At 37.6% G+C, this 20,725-nt stretch overlaps 2 protein-coding genes across 9 annotated transcripts in view; one reads left to right on the top strand and one right to left on the bottom strand.

Annotated features, from left to right (window-relative positions):
• Positions 1 to 3,398, top strand: part of kifc3 (kinesin family member C3) — a 42,343-nt gene extending 38,945 nt beyond the window's left edge. For 5 of the 7 annotated variants that reach the window (XM_052582102.1, XM_052582097.1, XM_052582099.1 and 2 more), the window contains 2 exons: positions 140 to 186; positions 2,509 to 3,398. In XM_052582102.1, the coding sequence (XP_052438062.1) occupies positions 140 to 186; positions 2,509 to 2,517 (56 nt within the window). In that variant the 3' untranslated portion in view covers positions 2,518 to 3,398. The remainder of the gene's footprint in view (positions 1 to 139; positions 187 to 2,508) is intronic. The other 2 variants (XM_052582098.1, XM_052582100.1) reach the window with 1 other exon arrangement.
• A 531-nt stretch (positions 3,399 to 3,929) lies between these two features.
• On the bottom strand, positions 3,930 to 17,075 carry LOC127976928 (Wilms tumor protein homolog). Of its 2 annotated transcripts, none has more exons than XM_052581514.1 (9): positions 15,740 to 17,075; positions 13,876 to 13,998; positions 12,785 to 12,875; positions 9,252 to 9,332; positions 6,915 to 7,014; positions 5,762 to 5,906; positions 5,168 to 5,257; positions 4,629 to 4,712; positions 3,930 to 4,500 (listed from the first exon to the last, which is right to left on the bottom strand). In XM_052581514.1, exons 1-9 carry the CDS (start codon positions 16,116 to 16,118, stop codon positions 4,379 to 4,381), a joined length of 1,215 nt encoding a protein of 404 aa, XP_052437474.1. In that variant the 5' UTR covers positions 16,119 to 17,075; the 3' UTR covers positions 3,930 to 4,378. The 2 variants fall into 2 exon arrangements, with proteins under 2 accessions (XP_052437474.1, XP_052437473.1); XM_052581513.1 differs by having other exon boundaries at positions 4,620 to 4,712; positions 15,740 to 16,353.
• Between the last annotated feature and the right edge of the window lie 3,650 nt (positions 17,076 to 20,725).

Genomic DNA, 20,725 nt, shown 5'->3' on the forward strand with positions numbered 1-20,725 from the left:
CTCTGTAAATAATCTGATATAATCTCATAACCACAGCCTTGATAATCATAGCCTCTGACAGTGCGTTGAGAACAGGTCACGCTATGTGAAGGGGACGTCTGTTCATTGCATTGTGACGCTGTAATTGGTTGGTTTCCAGATAGACAGGTAGACAGAAGCAGCCCATTGGTTGGGGACGGTGGGCAGGTAGGTGAGGTTTTATGTGGTTGGTCGCTTGGCATGAACCGCTCAGCATGGCATGGTGCCCCACATGTCACCTCGTCAACGGCCACCCATCTAACACTAACGCCTCTCACCCCAGGAAGCTTTGTGTGTGAAAGAGTGTGTGTGTAAAAAGTTGAGCTCAGCTGCTGTTTTGTTGTTGTGTCTTTTTAGTTTTGTTTGGCCTTGTACAAGCTTACTGTATTTGTCCAGTTGAGTTATATCTGTTGTCTTGTGATTTTTGCAACTGTGCACTGTGTTCACTGTTTGTCTGTGTTAGGTGTGTGTGAGTGAGAGCGAGTGAGTGGTGAAAATAATTTTGATGTTTAATGTCTTCACCTACAGCTCTGCTTTTGATCGGCTGGGCTGCACTGTGATGGTGACGGAGTAATGTTTATTTTTGTGACAAATGTCATTTCACTGTTGTCATGTGATGGTAAATGAGTTCAATACTGATTGAAGTAGCTCTGTTCTGAAATCTAGTGAGCGTGCGCACACGATTGATTTTGACCCATACAGTGTTTTTTTGGCTATTGCTAAAAATATATACCACAGTGACTTAAGACTGGTTTTGTGGTCTAGAGTCACATATTTATTTTATACATCATTTGCTACTTCTTTTTATCACTTAATTAGAAGCACCCGAAATTAAAGTCTCATCAGGTAATGAAAAGTTGTACACACACTTGTGGTCTTCATCCTCACTTGAACACCTGGGATAAATACAGGAAATATGTCATATAAGTAGTATAGATGTGCCGGTATTCGGTAATGTGATATATCACGATAATGATATATGATAAATGGTCTTTATCGTTCTTTTGCACTTTAATCCATGTAAAACGTTTAACTTTATATATTTTTCTGTATTGCGTTATTGCATAGTTTTTTTTTTTTGTAATCAGAAAAAGTTATTAAAACTGTTATACTGTATTCTGATCACTTTTTTTTTTTACAAAATTTCAGTAACCTATACCGTGATAAAAGCATTAGCAATTAATCGCAACAGGAAAATTTGACACCGGCATATTCCTAATAAGTAGTTAAGTGATCAATTGCAAAAACTTAAATCCCAAAAACTGCTTGCCACACTCAAATTTAAATATTTCAAATCCGCAACAAAACTGAACTGCCCCATTAATGTTGTTTCTTATGCTGTGAAACTGGAGGTTTTCATGGAGAGTAATACAGAAGCAAGTTCATTTTGCGTTAAGTGGAAACTTTTCAGAACGCTTACGGTGAGGTCAGAATTACCAGTATGTTCTCACAAAATGTATATAATTATCTACATTCAGTGTAAACAAAATAAATTTTGCAACTGTATTCTATAACTCAAACATTCGTGTTTGAACCGACACCAACATGAATGTTCAGGATGAAAACTCGGTCGGCTTTTCGCTTGTGATTTTTGTTTTCAGACCGATGCAGTTTCACTCTCTGACAGTAGGTGGTGTTTATAGGACAGTAGAAATACAGCGTTAAACAAAACAGAGCTCGGCTCCAGATTCTTCCGCTGCCATTCACGATCGGTAGCAGAATACATGTATATGTTAGTAGGGCTGTGCAAAAGATCTAATGTGATTTTCATGCGCATCTTGTCAGTAAAGGCACTCCTGTGATTAGTAGTATATCTCCAGCACGTGCGTTTACTGATGAGATGCACATGAAAATCACATTTGATTTTTTGCACAGCCCTATATGTCAGTGCCAACAGTTTTCATTTTGTCTAACAACATCAGCTCTGTGCATGTGAGCAAATCCGCAAATCTTATTGGTTGGCCAATTCTTTTCAGTGCAATAGAAAATAGATTAGAATACATCACAGTTAAAAAGAAAGTCGAAATAACTGCATGCCCTTGTCTGAATGGATACAATAACATTAATTCAAACTGTGTTTATCGCACCGAATGTGAACACCAAAACGTGTTTTTATCTGGCAGCATAATTAGGTTGTGTTTGTGTAGAAATGATCCGTCTATGATGCCATAATGTATGCAGCTTACTTGGTTTCTCAGCAGAGCGAGTGTTTCTCGTGAAGAATGAGAAACAAAATGACTAACTAAACCCCCATTGTCCGAACCGTAAGACGAGCTTTTCTAGACTTCAAAACATGGTTAAAAATAGTGTGCAGAAGTTGCAGTAAGATAGTATGTGAAATATAAAAGAAGGATTCTTCTTCTGTTGTTGCTCAGTTTTGTGGTTTTCATTGCAACAACATGCTTTAAGTCCAGCACTTCCTGTAAACTGGAAAAGCTTCATGAATTAGTCATGATTGTGTATTTATCACATTTTTCTCTTCGTTTATAGGACGAATGAAGTTGACAGCGTGAGGAACTCCTCCAAAGAGGGTCCATCCTCCAGACCTCTCGAGCAATCAGCTCCTTCTTGAACGAACCAATGAAAGACCTTGCTTGCTTCAGGGGAGGAGCTTAACCGGCAAATCAGGGTTGATGTTGGGAACTATACTGACTGAAGCGATGTTCCTTTTGATCGGAACGACTAATGTAATTTTACATGATTGAAAACGATTAACACTCCCACTGACCTCTCGACAACACCTGCTGCCTCAGGATGAGAAGACCCTTCTGATAAGGCAAAGTATTTCTGGGCAATAACGCACTTTAGTCTAGTCTAGGCTGTCATTTGTAATGTTGATGTTACGTAAATGCAATTTGATTTCTAGATGCTTGAATGTACGTGTATGTATATATTTGTGTGTCTGAGCAAGATTTTACATTTTTATTCCTTGATCTTGAAGAGATCTTGCTTTTCTTTTTCTTTTTTTTCTGCAAGAACAAGTAACACCCTATAAGCTTTGAAGATTTCTGTGTTTCATAGTGACAATAAGAAATAATGCAAATGTTCAAATCTCAGTAGCATTTTGTGTTTTTGTATATAGAAACTTGAAGGCCATTGAAAGCCCGGACCGTCTTCCTGATCCATGCATGCGTTCAGTGCTCATTCATTTTAGGACAATCATTAACAGTTTTTGTGCAGTGAAGTCAAACCATGACGGTATACAGTGTTTGCTAAACAGAACGAGGACTAGATCTGTATATAGAGGTGCATTCCATGCGACCCCGGACCATGTGATCTGGAACGGTTTCTGGGGTCTTGCTTGCTTGTGTTCACATTGGTGTACGTTTGTATGCAGTTTTGTTTTTGTACACGGTTTTTAATAAATGCTCCAAACCAAATTTTGGGAGAAATGATTCCAGTGTAATTTTGCTTATAAAAAAGTTGTTGTTAGTTTATTGAAAATAAGGTGTTGCTTTTTTAAAGTCGTTTATTATTATATATTATTTAACATTACATATACACACATTTTTTATTATTATTATTGGCTATAAGGAGTCTTACTGATTAACAATTTAATGCAATTTTTTTAGGTTTGTGCACTGAAAAATATACACAATTTCTGATGTTTGTACAGTATGTTTGCAATTTATACTATATGAATCTATATTTTTACAAATGATAAAAAATGTTTTTTATTCTACATTCCAATTAATATTAATCAAACTGTAGTTGAGTCATTTTGATTAAATAATGAAAACTTAAAAATACAGCTAGCTAGCAAAACTATAAAAACATAACAAAAAAAAAAAAAAAAGAGTAAAAACAGTGTTATCTGTTTTTGCAAATATGTACACGTATATATGCACATATGTTTCTCAATACATATTATACATTAAAACACACATTTATTTTTATAGTAACTCAATCCATTTCCTGAGAATGTATGATGTAATTTATTATAAGAGGCATTTTAGGAACAACTTGTCACTTTACAAATATATACTAAGGCATTACAGTGCGTATGATTTTTACACTAGCCGTTTCTCACTCATCCACAGTTTATTTGCCAAATCAAGAAATGAAAGTGGCCCAGCACATCTTGCCAATTAAAAAAAAAAAGTATAAAGTATACCCAGTGCAATCAACCGTCCATATGTAAAAAAAAAAAAAGCTAACTTATTTACAACATGAGATGACCCAAAATGATGCAGACACATTCTTCAGCGAAAGGCAGTGTTCCATGTCTTACAGGGATGCTATGATGCATGTTATCAGATCAGCAGTGCAAGTCACTGACTGACAGGTCTTTACTGTTGAGTGTGTTTCAATGTGTGTGTGTGTGTGTGTGTGTGTTTATATACAGTGTATTTATAGTTTCTCAAACAGCAGGCTGGAGTTTGCTCATGTTTCTCTGATGCATACTGTGATGTCTGACCAGCTCATCTGAGCGGGAGAACTTCTTCTGACAGCTGGGCCAGCGGCACGTGAACGGCTTCTCACCTGACAACCACCAGAGAGGAAACACACAACACACATTTTACTGCTGCGCTCCAATCAAATCAATGCATATGCAATAAATAGTTTTTGAGAAGTCTGGAAAAAAAAAAAGGCTTACGCACTTGTTTTACCTGTATGAGTCCGAGTGTGGGTCTTAAGATGGTCTGAGCGTGAAAACTTTCTTTGACATGTCTCACACTGAAAGGGTTTGACGCCTGCAGGAGCAAAGCAGGAGACGGCATACTTTATACAAGTGATGGATTCATGACCGCTGGAATTGGGGGGGTCTCATTCAAAATATTTGATGTGTCGCGCAAGATGTGTCGCTAATATTCTTGGTCTATTTTTCCAGAAGAGAAATATGTAAAGGCTTTTAATGCTAAACACTTATAGAATATATAACATTTAAGAGTAAACTAAACTTGCAATATTTTTTATATGGTATACTGTAGAACAGCCATTTTAAGTTTTTTGTTTCATATGAAGAACATTTTATTAATATAAAGAATATTTTTTTCCACTATAAAAAACCAAAAGTTGTTGGATGTTAAAGGTTCTTTATCATCAATGCCAATAAAGAACCTTTACTGTTATGAGTGTGGAATATGAATGACCTCAGACTGTTAGATTTCTGTCCTCACGTGTTTTGAAGGGCAGAGACATGTCTAACCTGTGTGTCTGCGCTGGTGTCTCTTGAGCTGGTCAGATCTGGAAAACCTGCGGCCGCAGCCTGTGTAGTCACACTGGTAGGGCTTCTCACCTGTGTGTGACAGAAACATCACAGTATGTGTTAGAGGATGGATGTGATGTGTGTGTGAACACGACCGGAGGCTCTGTCATTAACAGGAAGCTTCCACAAGGAGGCGCCGTTTGAATTGAGCTTTTACTTTGTTGTCATGCTCCGAGTGTCATAAATCATCGATTTATCAGTAAAACTGTACATGCCATGAGGTCACAAATTACTCACTCCAGATGTTTCTTAGCAATTCTGGTGATTCTTGAGCAACTGAGAGGATGCCCTTACAAAGAATTTGCTATGGTAACATTATTTCCACCAAAATATGGTACTATTACGGTAACCCCCATTACTGGGGAAGTCATGGCTTAGTAGTTAGAGAGTATGACTCCTAACTCTAAGGTTGTGGGTTCGGGCCGGCAATACCATGACTGAAGTGCCCTTGAGCACTGAACCCCCAACTGTTCCCGGGCGCCGCAGCATAAATTGCTGTGTGTGTGTGTCCACATATGGTGGCGTCTGTCTCACCTGTGTGTTTCCTGCCGTGCATCTGCAGGTGGGACAGTTTGAAGTATCTCTTACTGCAGCCGGGGTAAGAACACATGAAAGGCCGTTTCTCACTGCTCTCTGATGATTTAATGGAGGGAGCGATGCCTGGTACTCTCCGCACATCCTGGAGAAAAAAATAAAAAGAGAATAATTGGCAATCAACAAACTCTATTTGCCAATTCTTCTGCACTTCTGAGCCTTTGTTTGCTTTAACTTCTGCGTTACCAAAACCCCGGATGAGTTCTGCATCTGAACAAAGCCTCTTATCTTGTGGCCTGTTAAATATCAATTCAGCTTTTAAAAGCCTTAAGAGGAAAGCTTTAAACTAAAGTTATAAACATGCATACATGCACACCATTCTCTGGACAGTATCAGCTTTCTCAGGCTCTGATGGATGTTGATCCAGGCCATACAGACACTACAGACTGAAGCAGTAGCTTTCCATCACCGTATTTTTATGCACATTTTGAAGTATCGCATCAGAAAAGAATGATGAAAGTGACAAATTTCCAACAACAACAAAAAAAAAATCCTTTTAATTTGCAAATAAGAAGTTTTTATGCTCACTTGAGTTGGTTTTTAACTTGTGTGCAAAGGGTTAATGCGAATAATGAGAGAAGGAAACACATTTTGCAAAAAAGTTCCTTAATACCCATCAAAAAAGTGACTTTGTGCGACGGGACAGCATCTCCAATCCTGTTATGGTTATTCTTAAATACCTGAGAATCAAAGTATTTCTGTATAATTGTCTTACACGACTGCATTCCTAAACAGCAGGCATCCTCCTCCGAAAGCAATGACCACTTTTTTATGTTTCGTCTGCTCGCTCAGGCACAGTTAGTTTATTATAAATAGAAAGTATTAAATTCAGTGGTCAGAAAGCTCTCAGATTTCATAGAAAATGTCTTAATTTGTGTTCTGAAGATGAACAAAGGTCTTACAGGTTTACAACGACATGGTGAGGATGAGTTATTAATGAAAGAACTTTCATTTTTCAGCGCACTTTGTGGTCATATTATAGTGAGATATAATATGTCTGTGTCCTGTCTGTGTGTGCAGTCTGTGTGTGCACAGGTCAAATGGATATGAGTTTGTCTCTGTGTTTGAGTGTGTGTTTCTTGCAATCACCCACCTGTACTCCTCTGAACACACCATGTGTGTGTATGTGATACTGAGTGCTGCAGTTGTACAACAGCGGAGCTCCTGCTGGCGCTTCGGCCTCATAACCACCGCTGTGAATGGACACAAAGACAGAGAGAAGTTACAAAAACCACTCACAGAGAACAGAGAGACCTCTCAAACAAAGCTGACATATTATCTAGGGCGATGTAAATATGACCCTATAACCTATATATAAGATTCTCAGAAAAGACAGATTTGAACTGTCTTAATAGCTCTGCTATATATAAATCAGCTTTTCCTCCTTATTAACAAAAGGATGTTGTTATATCCAGAAATAACTGTGTAAAACAGCCTCAAGTGTCATAAATGAGAGCAAGGGGAGACTATTAGTCTGGAGGGGGATTTGTAGTGTGGGCAGTAACGGATGAAGAGCTGAAGACCTATAAAGCTTTTTCTTTGTTCGACTCACTTCACATCTCAAACTACACAATCAGCCATTGCTGGTCCAGTCCTCCCACAGCCCAACCATTCATCCGTTCAGTAGATAAACACCCTGATGGCATAGCATTGGGGGTGAGGAAGGTGAAAACCAAATCTTTTATCTGAACAGCCGGTGTAGATATTCTGTCCAGTGTCCCAGTCACCCACTCATCTGTCTATAGACATGCACATATTCACTCAATCACTAAAAAACAACACTAAATTCCCAAAATGCTTTGGGATTTGGCCCTTCAGCTACTCTGCATCTCTTCATTTTAACATCTCTTTTTCCCTCTCACACACACAAAAACATGCTGTTCTGGACTGCCCCTCCAACACATCCAAGGTCAGACACTCTATCTGGCTCGGACTGGTTGACTGAGCAGGATTCTCTCCTATCTCCTCTGCTGTCACCGCAGCATGATTCATGCTTCACTCTGTACTTTTGTTTCAAAGTGCTGTGTCACATCAGAGGACTGTGAGGCCTTCCTTCAAAACAGACACTAATTAAAATAGGGCAGACGACGGCAGAGAAGATGAGAAGAAAATGGGAAGAGGGGTGAAGGGGTGTAAAAATAATATTTTTGTCCTTCTGAAAGAAATGAAAGTTTTGTAAAGTATAGGACGGAATGGTATGGGAAAGGAAAGGAAAGGAAAGGAAAGGAAAGGAAAGGAAAGGAAAGGAAAGGAAGCAAAAATATGGGAACAGTCAAAGAGGAAAGAGAAAGGAAAGGAAAGGAAAGGAAAGGAAAGGAAAGGAAAGGAAAGGAAAGGAAAGGAAAGGAAAGGAAAGGAAAGCAAAGGAAAGGAAGCAAAAATATGGGAACAGTCAAAGAGGAAAGAGAAAGGAAAGGAAAGGAAAGGAAAGCAAAGGAAAGGAAGCAAAAATATGGGAACAGTCAAAGAGGAAAGAGAAAGGAAAGGAAAGGAAAGGAAAGGAAAGGAAAGGAAAGGAAAGGAAAGGAAAGGAATGGAAAGGAAAGGAAAGGAAAGGAAAGTGAACAGTCATAGAGGAGAGGAAAGGAAAGGAAAGGAAAGGAAAGTGAACAGTCATAGAGGAGAGGAAAGGAAAGGAAAGGAAAGGAAAGGAAAGGAAAGGAAAGGAAAGGAAAGGAAAGGAAAGGAAAGGAAAGGAAAGGGCAAAAATATGGGAACAGTCAAAGAGGAAAAGAAAGGAACGGAAAGGAAAGGAAAGGAAAGGAAAGGAAAGGAAAGGAAAGGAAAGGAAAGGAAAGGAAAGGAAAGGAAAGGAAAGGAAAGGAAAGGAAAGGAAAGGAAAGGGCAAAAATATGGGAACAGTCAAAGAGGAAAAGAAAGGAATGGAAAGGAAAGGAAAGGAAATGAAATTAAATGAAAGGAAAGTGAACAGTCAAAGAGGAAAGGAAAGGAAAGGAAAGGAAAGGAAAGGAAAGGAAGCAAAAATATGGGAACAGTCAAAGAGGAAAGAGAAAGGAAAGGAAAGGAAATGAAATGAAATGAAAGGAAAGGAAAGGAAAGGAAAGGAAAGGAAAGGAAAGGAAAGGAAAGAAAGGAAAAAATATGGGAACAGTCAAAGAGGAAAGGAAAGGAAAGGAAAGGAAAGGAAAGGAAAGGAAAGGAAAGGAAAGGAAAGGAAAGGAAAGGAAAGGAAAGGAAAGGAAAGGAAAGGGAACAGTCAAAGAGGAAAGGAAAGGAAAGGAAAGGAAAGGAAAGGAAAGGAAAGGAAGCAAAAATATGGGAACAGTCAAAGAGGAAAGAGAAAGGAAAGGAAAGGAAAGGAAAGGAATGGAAAGGAAAAATATGGTGACAGTCAAAGAGGATAGGAGAGGAATTCTAATCATTTGTTCTTATTTTGAAAGCACAGGTGCTGATATGAGAGAGTCTGTACCTCTTTATGCTGGGTGTCAGCGAGCTGACAGGATTCCAGGTAACACGTTCCAACTGAGACGTCATTTGGTAGAGATTATCACTGCCAGGACAGAAGAGATAAATCACAGTCATGTGACCTCACTTTCACAGCTTAGCTTCTCAAAAAACATAATGCTTTTAAAAAGGGAAGAGGCACAACGAAAATAGGAAGGAGAAAAAAAGACAGAAAGAAATGTGAAAGAATGAGAATTCTGATTTGTAAGTCAATGTTTTTTTCATGCTGTTATTTTTCTAGTTCCTAGGCTGATTAGAGATTCCGTTTGTCAGCAGTGTGTTGTGCTGGTGTTTCTTTCTAATCATCACCACTGATTCATAACTGTTTTCTTAGGAAACTTGTTTGGCAGAGTGGAAACACACACATCGGAGTGTTTCACCACATGTTGTGAGGTCTCGTATCTCGGCTAGCTCTCATGTGGTCCTGGCTGGCGAGACGAGTGCCTGGCACAATCATGTAATAGTGTGATGACACAGAGAATTCTGGGTATTATGGGAACGGTTTGGAGAAATGATACTTGACTCATACGCTGTCTGTCCCCTTTCTGTGGGCTGAAGTAGCAGTTTTTGAAGGTCAGACAGATTCTTAGAGGTACCAGTACAATCAATAATCAAAATACACTATTATTTATTAGTAACAATAATAATGATGTTTAAAATAATAGTTGTCGTGGTTGTAGTAATTTAGTTAATTATTTATCCTTAAATACTAATATAATATAATTATCAGAAAATAAAGTTGTTGGTGTTACATTATTACTTTATGATTGGTTGCAACATTGCTTTCCAATAAATAAAGTGTTTCGTAATACAAGAGACCGTTTCTATGCCAAACACTGGTCAAAATAAGGTGGAATTTCCCTTTTCGCTCCCTTCTAATCTTACTCTATTGGCAAGAAAAAGAGGTTTGTGAGGTCACTGAAACACACTGCAACAGTACCAAGTGAGTGAGTGGATTGTTTGTGATGGTTTCCAAAAGCACTGCTGTACTCCAGACAGCAAGGGCAATAATGGGGATGCTGCGATCACGTCTTATCAAAACTGGATGCCTTAGTTCGGGTTCTGTGATCTCCTATTCTCTAAACAACATGAGGGAAGTATTTGAAGAATGCACATTTATTCCTGTGTCACTGATGAAGAAAAGCTACATTTCTCTTTAACTGCTATTTCTTCTTCACCTTTCATTTAAGGAAACTTTTATCCATAACTTTTATTCGTTTAGCAAAGATGCATTAAATTGATCTAAAGTGACAGTAAAGTTATTCAATGTAACCATTTTTTAATTGTGATCATTTTCACAAAATAGTAAGCAGTACAACTGTTTTCAACACTGAAAATAATCAGAAATGTTTCCTGAGCAGCAAATCAGAATGATTTCTGAAGGATCACGTGACACTGAAGACTGGAGAAATGATGCTGAAAATTCCGTTGCACATCACAGAAATAACTTACATTAGAAAATACATTCAAATTAAAATATTGATTTTAAATGATAATACTATTTCAAAAACGTTTGAATGGTAGTGTTAAACTTTATATAATGATATTCTGCTTTCCTCTCCTCACAAAAATAGTTTATATTTTGAATACATAACTCTTTCTCTCTGTCCTCTCGTGTCTCTGGGGAGGGCCAGGCAGAGAAGGGAAGAGGAATTTGGAGGAAACGGGCAGTAGATCACTTTGAGTGTATTTTGGCCTGCTGAGAGCTGCTGTGCAGTTTTTAACCTTTGTGCAGGCATCAAGACTCACTGCAGACTTACTCAGGATTTATCTGAGCCATCCAGACTGGGCCTCACTGACGCTCAATTTGAGTCACTCAGAAGCCAGAGGGGGCTGTGCCACGGCCAAGTCACAAATCAGCAATATACATATTTTACTTCTTACACTAATTAATGCGCCTTTTTAAAAAATGTTCCGAGTTCAATACAAGTTCAGCTCTATCAGCAGCACATACTGTATGACGTGCTTTAATTACACAGAAAAGAAACATTAATAACGGTATATAGAGATCTATGGGGCAAAGCACTGCATTGGAATAAGCATTACAAAATGCACGCTGTGTAACAATTTAACAATTATTTCAACCAAATATCAACAACTATCTGAATAGTTTTAGCATGTTAATGGACAGGGCTTTGGGAGACTGCTGCTGTTGATGAGCCAGTATGGACTTTTTACTTCCAATAAATAGAGCGACTGTGAGCAAGTAAGATATGCTGCTGCTGCTGCTGCAGGAATAAACACTCTGTAGCAGATCTAGACAGGTGGAGCTGGGGAAGGTGGAGGGTTTTAGAGTGTGAAAAGTAAATAATGTAAATGCTTGCTGCATGAATAGGCACTCATAAATACCATAGCAGATCTAGACAGGTGGAGCTGGGGAAGGTGGAGAGTTTTAGCGTGTGAAAAGTAAATGATGTAAATGATAGCAAATGATGTTACTGATAAGCAGATTGCATGTAAAGGACCAATTATAAGGCATGAAGATGTGAACAATGTGTACTGGTAATATATATCCAGTAATATATATGTAAACCCATACAACAACAAAGTATTATATGAAATGAGAAACCAGAAGCATATCCTTCTAGATCAGTAGTGCCAACACTAAAATAATAATTCACATTGTTGCTCTTAATTTCTTTTTTGACTCCATGCAAGACCGTCATTGTCCCCAACAATATTTGAAGGCTCATAACCATTTCGGGGTTGTTTTTTCCCACTATTTATACTCCATTAAATATTTTAGAGCTTGGCATAACTACAAAAATGTATAACATGCCATGCAGTTATGATATTTTAAACATAAAATACTATATTAAAGGAGCCATGAAAGTGAAATTCTAAATATTTAGAGGTTATCAATAAAAACATACAGCAAGAATACTGAATGAATACTGAAAGAGGTGACACCCCTTGAAATGTGTGTTCATGACAGAGAGTGAAATTACCATCCTTTCAAATATTTGAACCTTTTTTTTATGCAAACAGAAATCTCTAGAAATATAATAGATCTGAAAATGCATTTCATGATCCGTTTAAATCCTGTTTAAATGTAAATAATTTTTTGTTATTTTGAGCAGCCCCCTTTCTGAGAAACACAGATTTAAACAATATACAGCTTAATATCTCTGCTTTCGAACCCTCCAGAATACCTTTAAGATTTCTGGATGTTTTTGCAGACTTGAGGGACAAGCAGAAATAGTTTTCGGTGGCACGTCTCAGATGCTGTCCTTAGATAATATCCAGGAATATTTTTTTTCAACAGTTGCATAAACAATTCAGTGTATTTTTGTAACTTCTTGTAATTCGCGTCTGCTTCCTCTATGATGCAATTTATTGCACTTTTATTGTTATTATTTCATTCATGATTAATTACACTTCGGATTTATTAACTCAACAATTAACTCAATAATAACTCAAGTAAATTCATATTTAGCAAATCACTTAATGCTTAACTACGTCTCTTATTACACTTATAATCAACGGTAAAGAAGGTACCTGTTGAAGCTATTTGTCAGAAGCATGGTCTGACTGTCCGGAGGACTGTGGCACCCGTAGACAGGCGGTGGGACGGAGTACTGCTGCTCACCTGCATATTCACAAAATTAAAGCGCATATTACAACACTCAAAAAGCACATATATAAGTAATCTCTTCAAAGACCTCATGCTTCAGTTTTCCTGTTTTCAAGTGAAACAAAGCGTTTTACAGCAGAGCTAACAGAGAGTACGGCCTCATCTTTACTGCGGTTATCCAAACAGACCATCCAGCAGTCAGCAGAGTTTCTGAGAGCACTCTGTTCATTTCTTAGAGAACAGACAGGGAATCAGTCCCTCGGCAGCACTAAACATTCTTCTCAACATCCATAATTCTGCTTCCTTCTCTCAGCTGCCCGAAAAAAAGAGTGGCAGTAATTTATGATAGCATCATTTATGCGTAATGAACTTAGAAACGCTTGCATACAGTGTTTTGAGTGTTTGAGGGCAAAGAGAGCAATGCGAGAGAAAAAAAAAACATGCCCTCCATCTGACACTTAACCTCAAGATGATCCGTGTGATCTCCAGATAGATACGCCTCTTATATGTCATACTATACTTAAATACACACTCACAAATCCACTCTATTCTACATAGCTTTAGTAAAAAACAAGTACATTTTAGCATAACTTTAAAATGATATTTTTGTAGTAATACACTTCAAAACAATATATGGACACTTTTTGGACTATTGCATGAAACAAGTACTTTAAGTATTTTTTATTTAATTAATAATATATATTATCTGCAAGTGTTATTTTTTTGTAAACTTGTAAGATTTGAAGTACAAAAGAAGTACACTACATTCAGTATAAGTCAGCACACTTGTTTTTCATAATGGAGTGCAAAGCATTTAAAGGTGAGGTGCGTGATATTCGTAGCCCCGCCCACAGGCTCACCCCATTGGCTGAATCTGTGTTGCTGTGTCAGACTGGTCAGGATGTATTTACACTGTACATGGAGATCAACCTGCAAATGCTTTACTTTGGCCTGATCATTTATTCAAAGGCATTTACTGCTTTACATGCCACACCGAGAATATATTTGTACTTACCCATGGTGCTTTGGGGGGACATGGGGTCCTCGTGTTTGAAGGTATTGTTGGGGAATGGTGGAGTGTGGTGAGCAGGTGTGTGTCCATAACTGGGAGCTCCATCTAATGCTACTGTACCATAACCTGAGAGAACGAGACAAAGAAAAACAGAGAATTAATTAATCTTTTTTCATTGAAATCCACCTTTTCTCACTGAATGCATCTCAGCTGACTCTATTTACTTTTTGAAGACCTGTATTGTTCTTTGTTTACAGGTGCTGTAAACATTTCTAATGCAAGTAATCATTGGAAAATTACATAATATAAACATAGAAAATGTAAAATGCATTAAACATACATCTCTCTCCAACAGACTTATAATTCATCTGGTCATAAACCTGCTTAAGACCAATAAGCTTATGCAATGAATCAATTTGTCGTTGTGACCTAAAGTACATCTAAAGATAAACTGCAGAAGTAGATATGGAAATCTTTGTACTGTACTGTATATTTAAGCACACTAACATCAGACATTTGTGTTGCGAGCTCTCAGATTTAAAGGAGAGAAGCTCTTCAGGATGATCACAGTGCTGCAAGCCATCAACACACAGAAAAGTGAATACAGACACTGTATTAGACAGTTGTTTTGCATGTGCAATAATTGTTGCATGAAATAAATGAATGAAGTCCAATCTTAATAAGCCATTGAGCTATGACACTACAGAAAATGGCATTTCATGTTACTAAAATTTAAGACTTTTTTATTTTTATAAACACACTCTCCAAAAAGTTTGTCATATTTATTTGGTTGGTTTAATGTAAAATACTACTTTAATCCTTTAAGAGTTTCGTTTAGAACATCAGCTGTCAGAGCGTCAATATTCTGGTTTCCCAAATGTTTTAAAGAGGTCAGAAGTGCCCTTTAAGATCCAAGACGTCTGTCAGAGCTGACGCAGCACATATCAAAACCTTTATGCAGAATCTATTTCATTAAATCATCGAAAACTGAGCACAATGGAAAAATAAAAGGTCAGCTGAATAGTTGGCTGTATTTTTTTACGTTCAAATCAAAAAGTGTATTTGATTTTCCTTGGTTATCAGATACTGTATGAAATTCTATACCAGTCAGAGCTATATACATCACCTGAATAAATAAGCTTTCCATTGCTGTATGGTTTGTTAGGATAGCACAATATTTGCCCGAGAAACAACTATTTGAAAATCTGGAATCTGAGCGTACAAAAAAATCTAAATATTGAAAAAAATCGCCTTTAAACTGATCCAAATAAAGTACATAGCAATGCATATTAACAATCAAATATTACGTTTTGATATATTTACAGAAGGAAATTTACAAAATATCTTCATGGAACATGATCTTTGCTTAATATCATAAAGGTTTTTGGCATAAAAGAAAAATAAATAATTATAACCCATACAATGCAACAAATATTACCCCAACGACTAAAGACTTTTGTGCTCCAGGGTCACATATGGTTAAAATAACTTAAGAATTACAATAATTATCATTTGTATATTTTCTTTTAATGTATAATTAAATGTATTATTATTATATTTATAATAAAATATACAAAATAATAAGTATAACAATAATAATAATAATCCATAATATTCAAGTGTAACATGAATATTTAATTCAAATGCATAATTAATGCAGTTTTCAGAAGTAATCATTTGACAAGCGATCCTCTAGAAGTAATTTAGTATCAACAGCTAATTAAACACCAGCTTAATGCAAAACCTCAAACATCTCGTGTCAACTCTGAAGTTTGGTGTTCTTTATGAAAGCAGAGACAAACTTAGAAAAAGGTTTTGTGGCTCATGACAGAGCGACCGAGAGCCACGAGCGGGACGGCTGTCTCACCCTGGGAGCGTGGGGCAGGAGGGCTGTCCATGCAGCCGGGCAGATAAGGCCCGCTGGAGAACATCCTACTCTGGCTGGACGGAGAATCGGCAAACGGCCCTTGCATCCCCGTCAGCTGCCCCGAGAAGTGCACGGTGAAGGCCCCCAAACCGCAGTGTGGATCCTCGTGGGAGTCTGCGGCCCCCCAGCCCGGCTCCTGTTTGATAAAAGAGTGGGAGGGAAGAGATCCATACGGGGAGGCAGGGTGAAAGTCCAGCATCGGTCCCCACTGCGGAGCTCCGCCGACGGGCAGGGAACAGTTTGCGTTCGGGACCGCAGGAAGCAGGGTGCTCAGGTCTCTGATGTCCGATCCCATCAGAACACACGGCTCTGTCAGCATTTAGGAGGATTTTCTTTGTTCCAACACCCTTAAATATCTGCAGTTCAAGAAGAACCTGCGCTCAAAGCTACAGGAGAAATCTAAATCTCAAAGAAAAGAGCCTGAGGTGGTCCTAGCAGTCCTAGCAGTTTCTCTGCTTCTGAGATGGAAAGTGTGTTTGGAGAAAGCTGGAGTAACTTCACTCTTGTACATTTGTCTGGGTCTGTCAGCTCTAAAAACCACCCCACCATCTCCAGAGGAGGAGTCAGAGCTCGGGGTTGTGAAAAAAGTCACTTCTTCTTTACCTTACTCATCTTTTACTTGAACAGCGCTTTCAGTCCTCCTCTGACTAATGCCTGGACGTGTGTGCATGAATCTGAGTGCGTCGTGTGTGGGTGTTTGTTTGTTGTCTAGTTAGCATGAAACCTAACTGTGTAAATGATGTTCCCAGGGAACTAATTTCACTCGAATGTTTATTTTATTAAAGTTTTAAAAGTTACACTATTAAAAAAAGAAAGGTTCTTTATTGGCATTGAAGGTTCCATGAATTAACTATGAAATCCATGGAAATGTCCATTGCACAAAATGTTCTTTATAAGTGAAAAAAAAAAGAACCGTTAATTGAAAGGTTCCTTGGGGAACCAAAATGGTTCTTCTATGGCACCGCTGTGAAAACACTCTTTTTGAACATTTATTAATTATATTATAATTTATTATAACATTATATTTAGTAAGTGTGTATTGTAAGCCCACTCGTTTCTCCATTTGCCTTTCTTTTGGATCTCAAATGTGAGTGCATTATATGTTTAGAGTGTACTGAAATGAATGCAGATAAGGGTCTCCAACTGAGGTGTTGACTCTGTGGGTAAGTATAAATGAATGCTATCTTAGGGATTTGTGCTGTCAGAGTGAAGATTTAATTAAACTGATGGATGTGCATTGAGATTTGGCAACACTGTTGTGAAATACCAGCCGTCAGTTGCCTGTTTGAAAAAAAAAAATAAAACATGTGAATGAGAGGCAAAAGGGGAATTTTTAATTCTTGTTAGTAAAAACGTGATATGGCATCTAAACACTTAACCCTTCTGCGGTCTTTGGTCACTTCTGACTGGAGAATTTTACTTTTTACATTTGTAACTATTAAACCAGCATCGATGGTTTTTACATGATCCAGGATCAGTTTCATCAATTTGTAGACTTTTTACGAGACATTTGTGTAATTAAAAGGATGAGTAGTAGTTAATAGTGTCTTACTGGTCTCTATTAAAAAGCTCTCCATAAAACAAACAAAACGAACAAACCAGTCTCCTGGAACCAATTACTCAGGATATGTCTCAGTTTGTTCTGGGCTTAGGTTCAGTTCAGATGAAAAGTGACATACAGTGATTCTGATGATTCTGATGATGGTGATGATGGTGATGATGGTGATGATGGTGGTGGTGTTTGAAGAAGGTTCAGTCCATTAGCCATCACCCCTTCTTTACCTTTTCACCCATGGACATCTGGGTGACATCTCTGACCTCTGCTTGCTGAGAACTCTGGAGGTGTGTGAATCCAGCAGAGACGATTCCTCAATCTATGCATCATCTGCTTTATAACAGCCAAAAATACTGGGGGAATTCCTCACTGGAGACATGAAAAGCAGAATCCAGATTTCACATTCCATTTGTATACAATTCATTCAGCAATTCAGCAACATTATTAAATTGTGATGGACTTGCCATCCATCCAGGATGTTTCTGAACTGAACTAAAGCTTCATTATTGATTAAATGCAACATAAAGACTGTCACTGGACTGTATCATATCTACTAAATTGAAATTGAGCTGATTAAGGACACCATTGCCTCAGAGCTTCTTTAGCTAAATTTAATTCATTTAAAAATTAATGAACTTGGAAACATTGACAGTCATTGAACTAAACTGAATCAACATTGAAGTAAATTGAGGTGAAAATGGGAACTGCCTTTTGTAGAACTGCTTTACAGCTAAAAGTGCAATCATTTAATAATCATTTAACTTTGCCACTCTTATTTATTCAGTGTTTATTACTGTGAAGCTGCTTTGAAACAATGTATATTGTGTAAAAAGGTAAATAAATGTGACTGTCTGGGGGGGTTGGCATCATCTCTTCTCAAGTGTTCGGTCATCTCAGGTCTTTGTAAGGGCTGGATCCAGACTGAAGCTTGTGGGATTCCCAGTTACCACAGGATGCCAGCAACAGACAAGAAAATAGAGAAAATTATCATTTCTGCTGTTCCAACAATACAAAAAAGGTCTGTTCAAGTACACAGCAAAAGATTAAAAATGTGCATTTGATCAGATGAACTAATCCCGTAATTTCTAATAATATTACCAAGGGCCATCATGTTCACTGAAAATAGCAGAGGACCTAAGACAGATCCTTTTGGCACTCCATCCTTTACTGGATTTAATTGAGATGATTGACTGTTTAGACAAAGTTGTAGTGTTCGGACAGGTCGGATCAAAATCATCTTAAAGCCTTTCCTTGAATAACTGGGGAGTTTTGTAATCAATCTATGAGTATGCCATAATCTATAGCATTGAACGCAGCACTAAGATCAATTAAATCTAGCAATGAGAGGCAACCTTGGTCTGATGAAAGAAGCAAGTCATCTGTAATTTTAACAAGTGTAGTTTCTGTGCTATGATGGGGCCTGAAACCTGCCTGAAATTCTTCATAGATTTTATTTTTTTGCAGGAAGTAAGTAATAACAGAATTTCATTTTGGGGTGAACTATTTGGTTGTTTTTTGAATAACATTTAAAGATGTGCTGTAACATGAAAAATGTGCCGGCTGAAGTGGAACTGTGATTATATTCACCATGTAATACAGCCTTTCCTATTTTATTGCTTAATTACACTAAGTGGAGCTCTTGGGAATAACAGTTATGTAACAGTTGACAGCAGAGGCCAGTGAAAGGTAAGAGGTCTCAAAAAGGTCAACTGATTGAATAACAATGTCACAATTCCCTGTTCACTTAGTACAGTAGAACAGATGACATTCACTTCATTTAAGACGTCCAGGAAAATGACAATTATTTTCTTAATCCTTCATAAAATTAATTGCTTGTGGTATTCCTCATTTGTGAGTCACTTTGGAAAAAAGTGTCTGTTAAATTAATAAATGTATATATTACAAGTGTTAATCAAGTGGCAAATGCAACGTATTTGAAAAGAATGAACTGATACTGTTATTGAACCGAACTGAATCAACATTGAATTGACTTGAGCTGGATAATGCATCAGTTCTGTAGACATGCTTTATGGTTGAACTGAACCCGTTTCAAAACTGATGAATTTTGAGACACTGACACTGTTATTGAACTGACCTGAAACAACACTGAACTAAATTGAGCTGAATAATTCATGACTGTTGTCTTCTGTAGAGCCACTTTACAGCTGAAATTGATACAACATTAACACTTGTTTACTACTGTGAAGCTGCTCTGAAACCATCTGTATTGTATAAAGTGCTATAGAAATAAATGTGACTTGACTTGAATTTACAACCTGTCCTCCAACCAATACGCTCGTATAGGTCGTTTGTCCAAATCCCTGAAATACAACCCATCAGACCATATACTGCAATTGCGCCCCTATCGACAAAAGGTCGTTTTCATATTAATATTTTGTACTCTTTTATTTGCACTTTGATTTGGGTTTCATGTTGCTCAGTTGGTAGATTATTCGGAACGGACATGCACGAAAATGTATATGCTCAATAAATCATAATTTAGCATGATTTCTGCGAGGGTTAGGTTTAGGGGTGGGGTTAGGTGTGGTCATTCGAACTAATAAGCCACCTAGTAAAATATGTAGGAAATACTGTGAGATCGGTGTAAAAAGCCCACACATTGCATTTAAACAAACGTGTGTTTTGATTGGTAATGACGTTATACGACATTTCATGACGACAGACGCAACGCAATACTGTCATTATTTTTCCGCCCGCTAGAGGGCGCTTAACTTTTAAACGTAAATATAGGTCATAATAAATGCTTGCACAAACAACCTATATGGTTGTTTTTTTTAATTTAATAAAACATGTTGTTGTTGAATTTAATAAAACGTGACATTTTTGCACCTAAAGGAAAGTTACAGAGAGGAAATGATCAAAAATGCTAAAAACTGTACATGTAGTTAAACGTGACGAAATTCAATTTCACACAAACCCTTGTACATATTTCTGTGCATGAAACATAAGTGAAGATTAGAAACATTAAACAGAAACATTAAAGGGGTCATAACTCAAGCCCTCCCTCCACTTCTGCACTCGTGTGTGAAAGCTTCTAACACGGTGATTTCCCATCCATTCACATCGCACTGAGAAACACTGCCAGGACTCTGTCATCATCGCAGTCTCTTTCCACAGTTCCACAGGATGTGTTAAGAGACTTGTTTTGCTTGTCTATCACATCACTAATCATTTTTTTTTTCTGTAGCGTTAATGGGCACAAATATTACAACATCTCTAAAATCAAAATCACATGTCACACTTACCGATATAAGCTTTGTCCTGTAACAGAGGAATTACCCTTTTCAAAAATGCTGCAAAGAAGAAGGGAAAACAGAGAAAATGGAAATTAAGGAAGTGTAGAATAGGCT

The sequence above is a fragment of the Carassius gibelio genome, chromosome B18, assembly GCF_023724105.1.
Source record: "Carassius gibelio isolate Cgi1373 ecotype wild population from Czech Republic chromosome B18, carGib1.2-hapl.c, whole genome shotgun sequence".
Classification (NCBI taxonomy): Eukaryota; Metazoa; Chordata; class Actinopteri; order Cypriniformes; family Cyprinidae; genus Carassius; species Carassius gibelio.

What these genes read in the sequence shown, in the direction of transcription:
- LOC127976928 (XM_052581513.1), bottom strand. Translation starts at nt 16,118, where the DNA reads ATGCTGACAGAGCCGTGTGTTCTGATGGGATCGGACATCAGAGACCTG. An exon ending in CTGACAAATAGCTTCAACAG is followed by an intron (nt 9,333 to 12,784) that starts GTACCTTCTTTA and finishes CTGTCCTGGCAG; the next exon opens with TGATAATCTCTACCAAATGA. An exon ending in CTGACACCCAGCATAAAGAG is followed by an intron (nt 7,015 to 9,251) that starts GTACAGACTCTC and finishes GTCCATTCACAG; the next exon opens with CGGTGGTTATGAGGCCGAAG.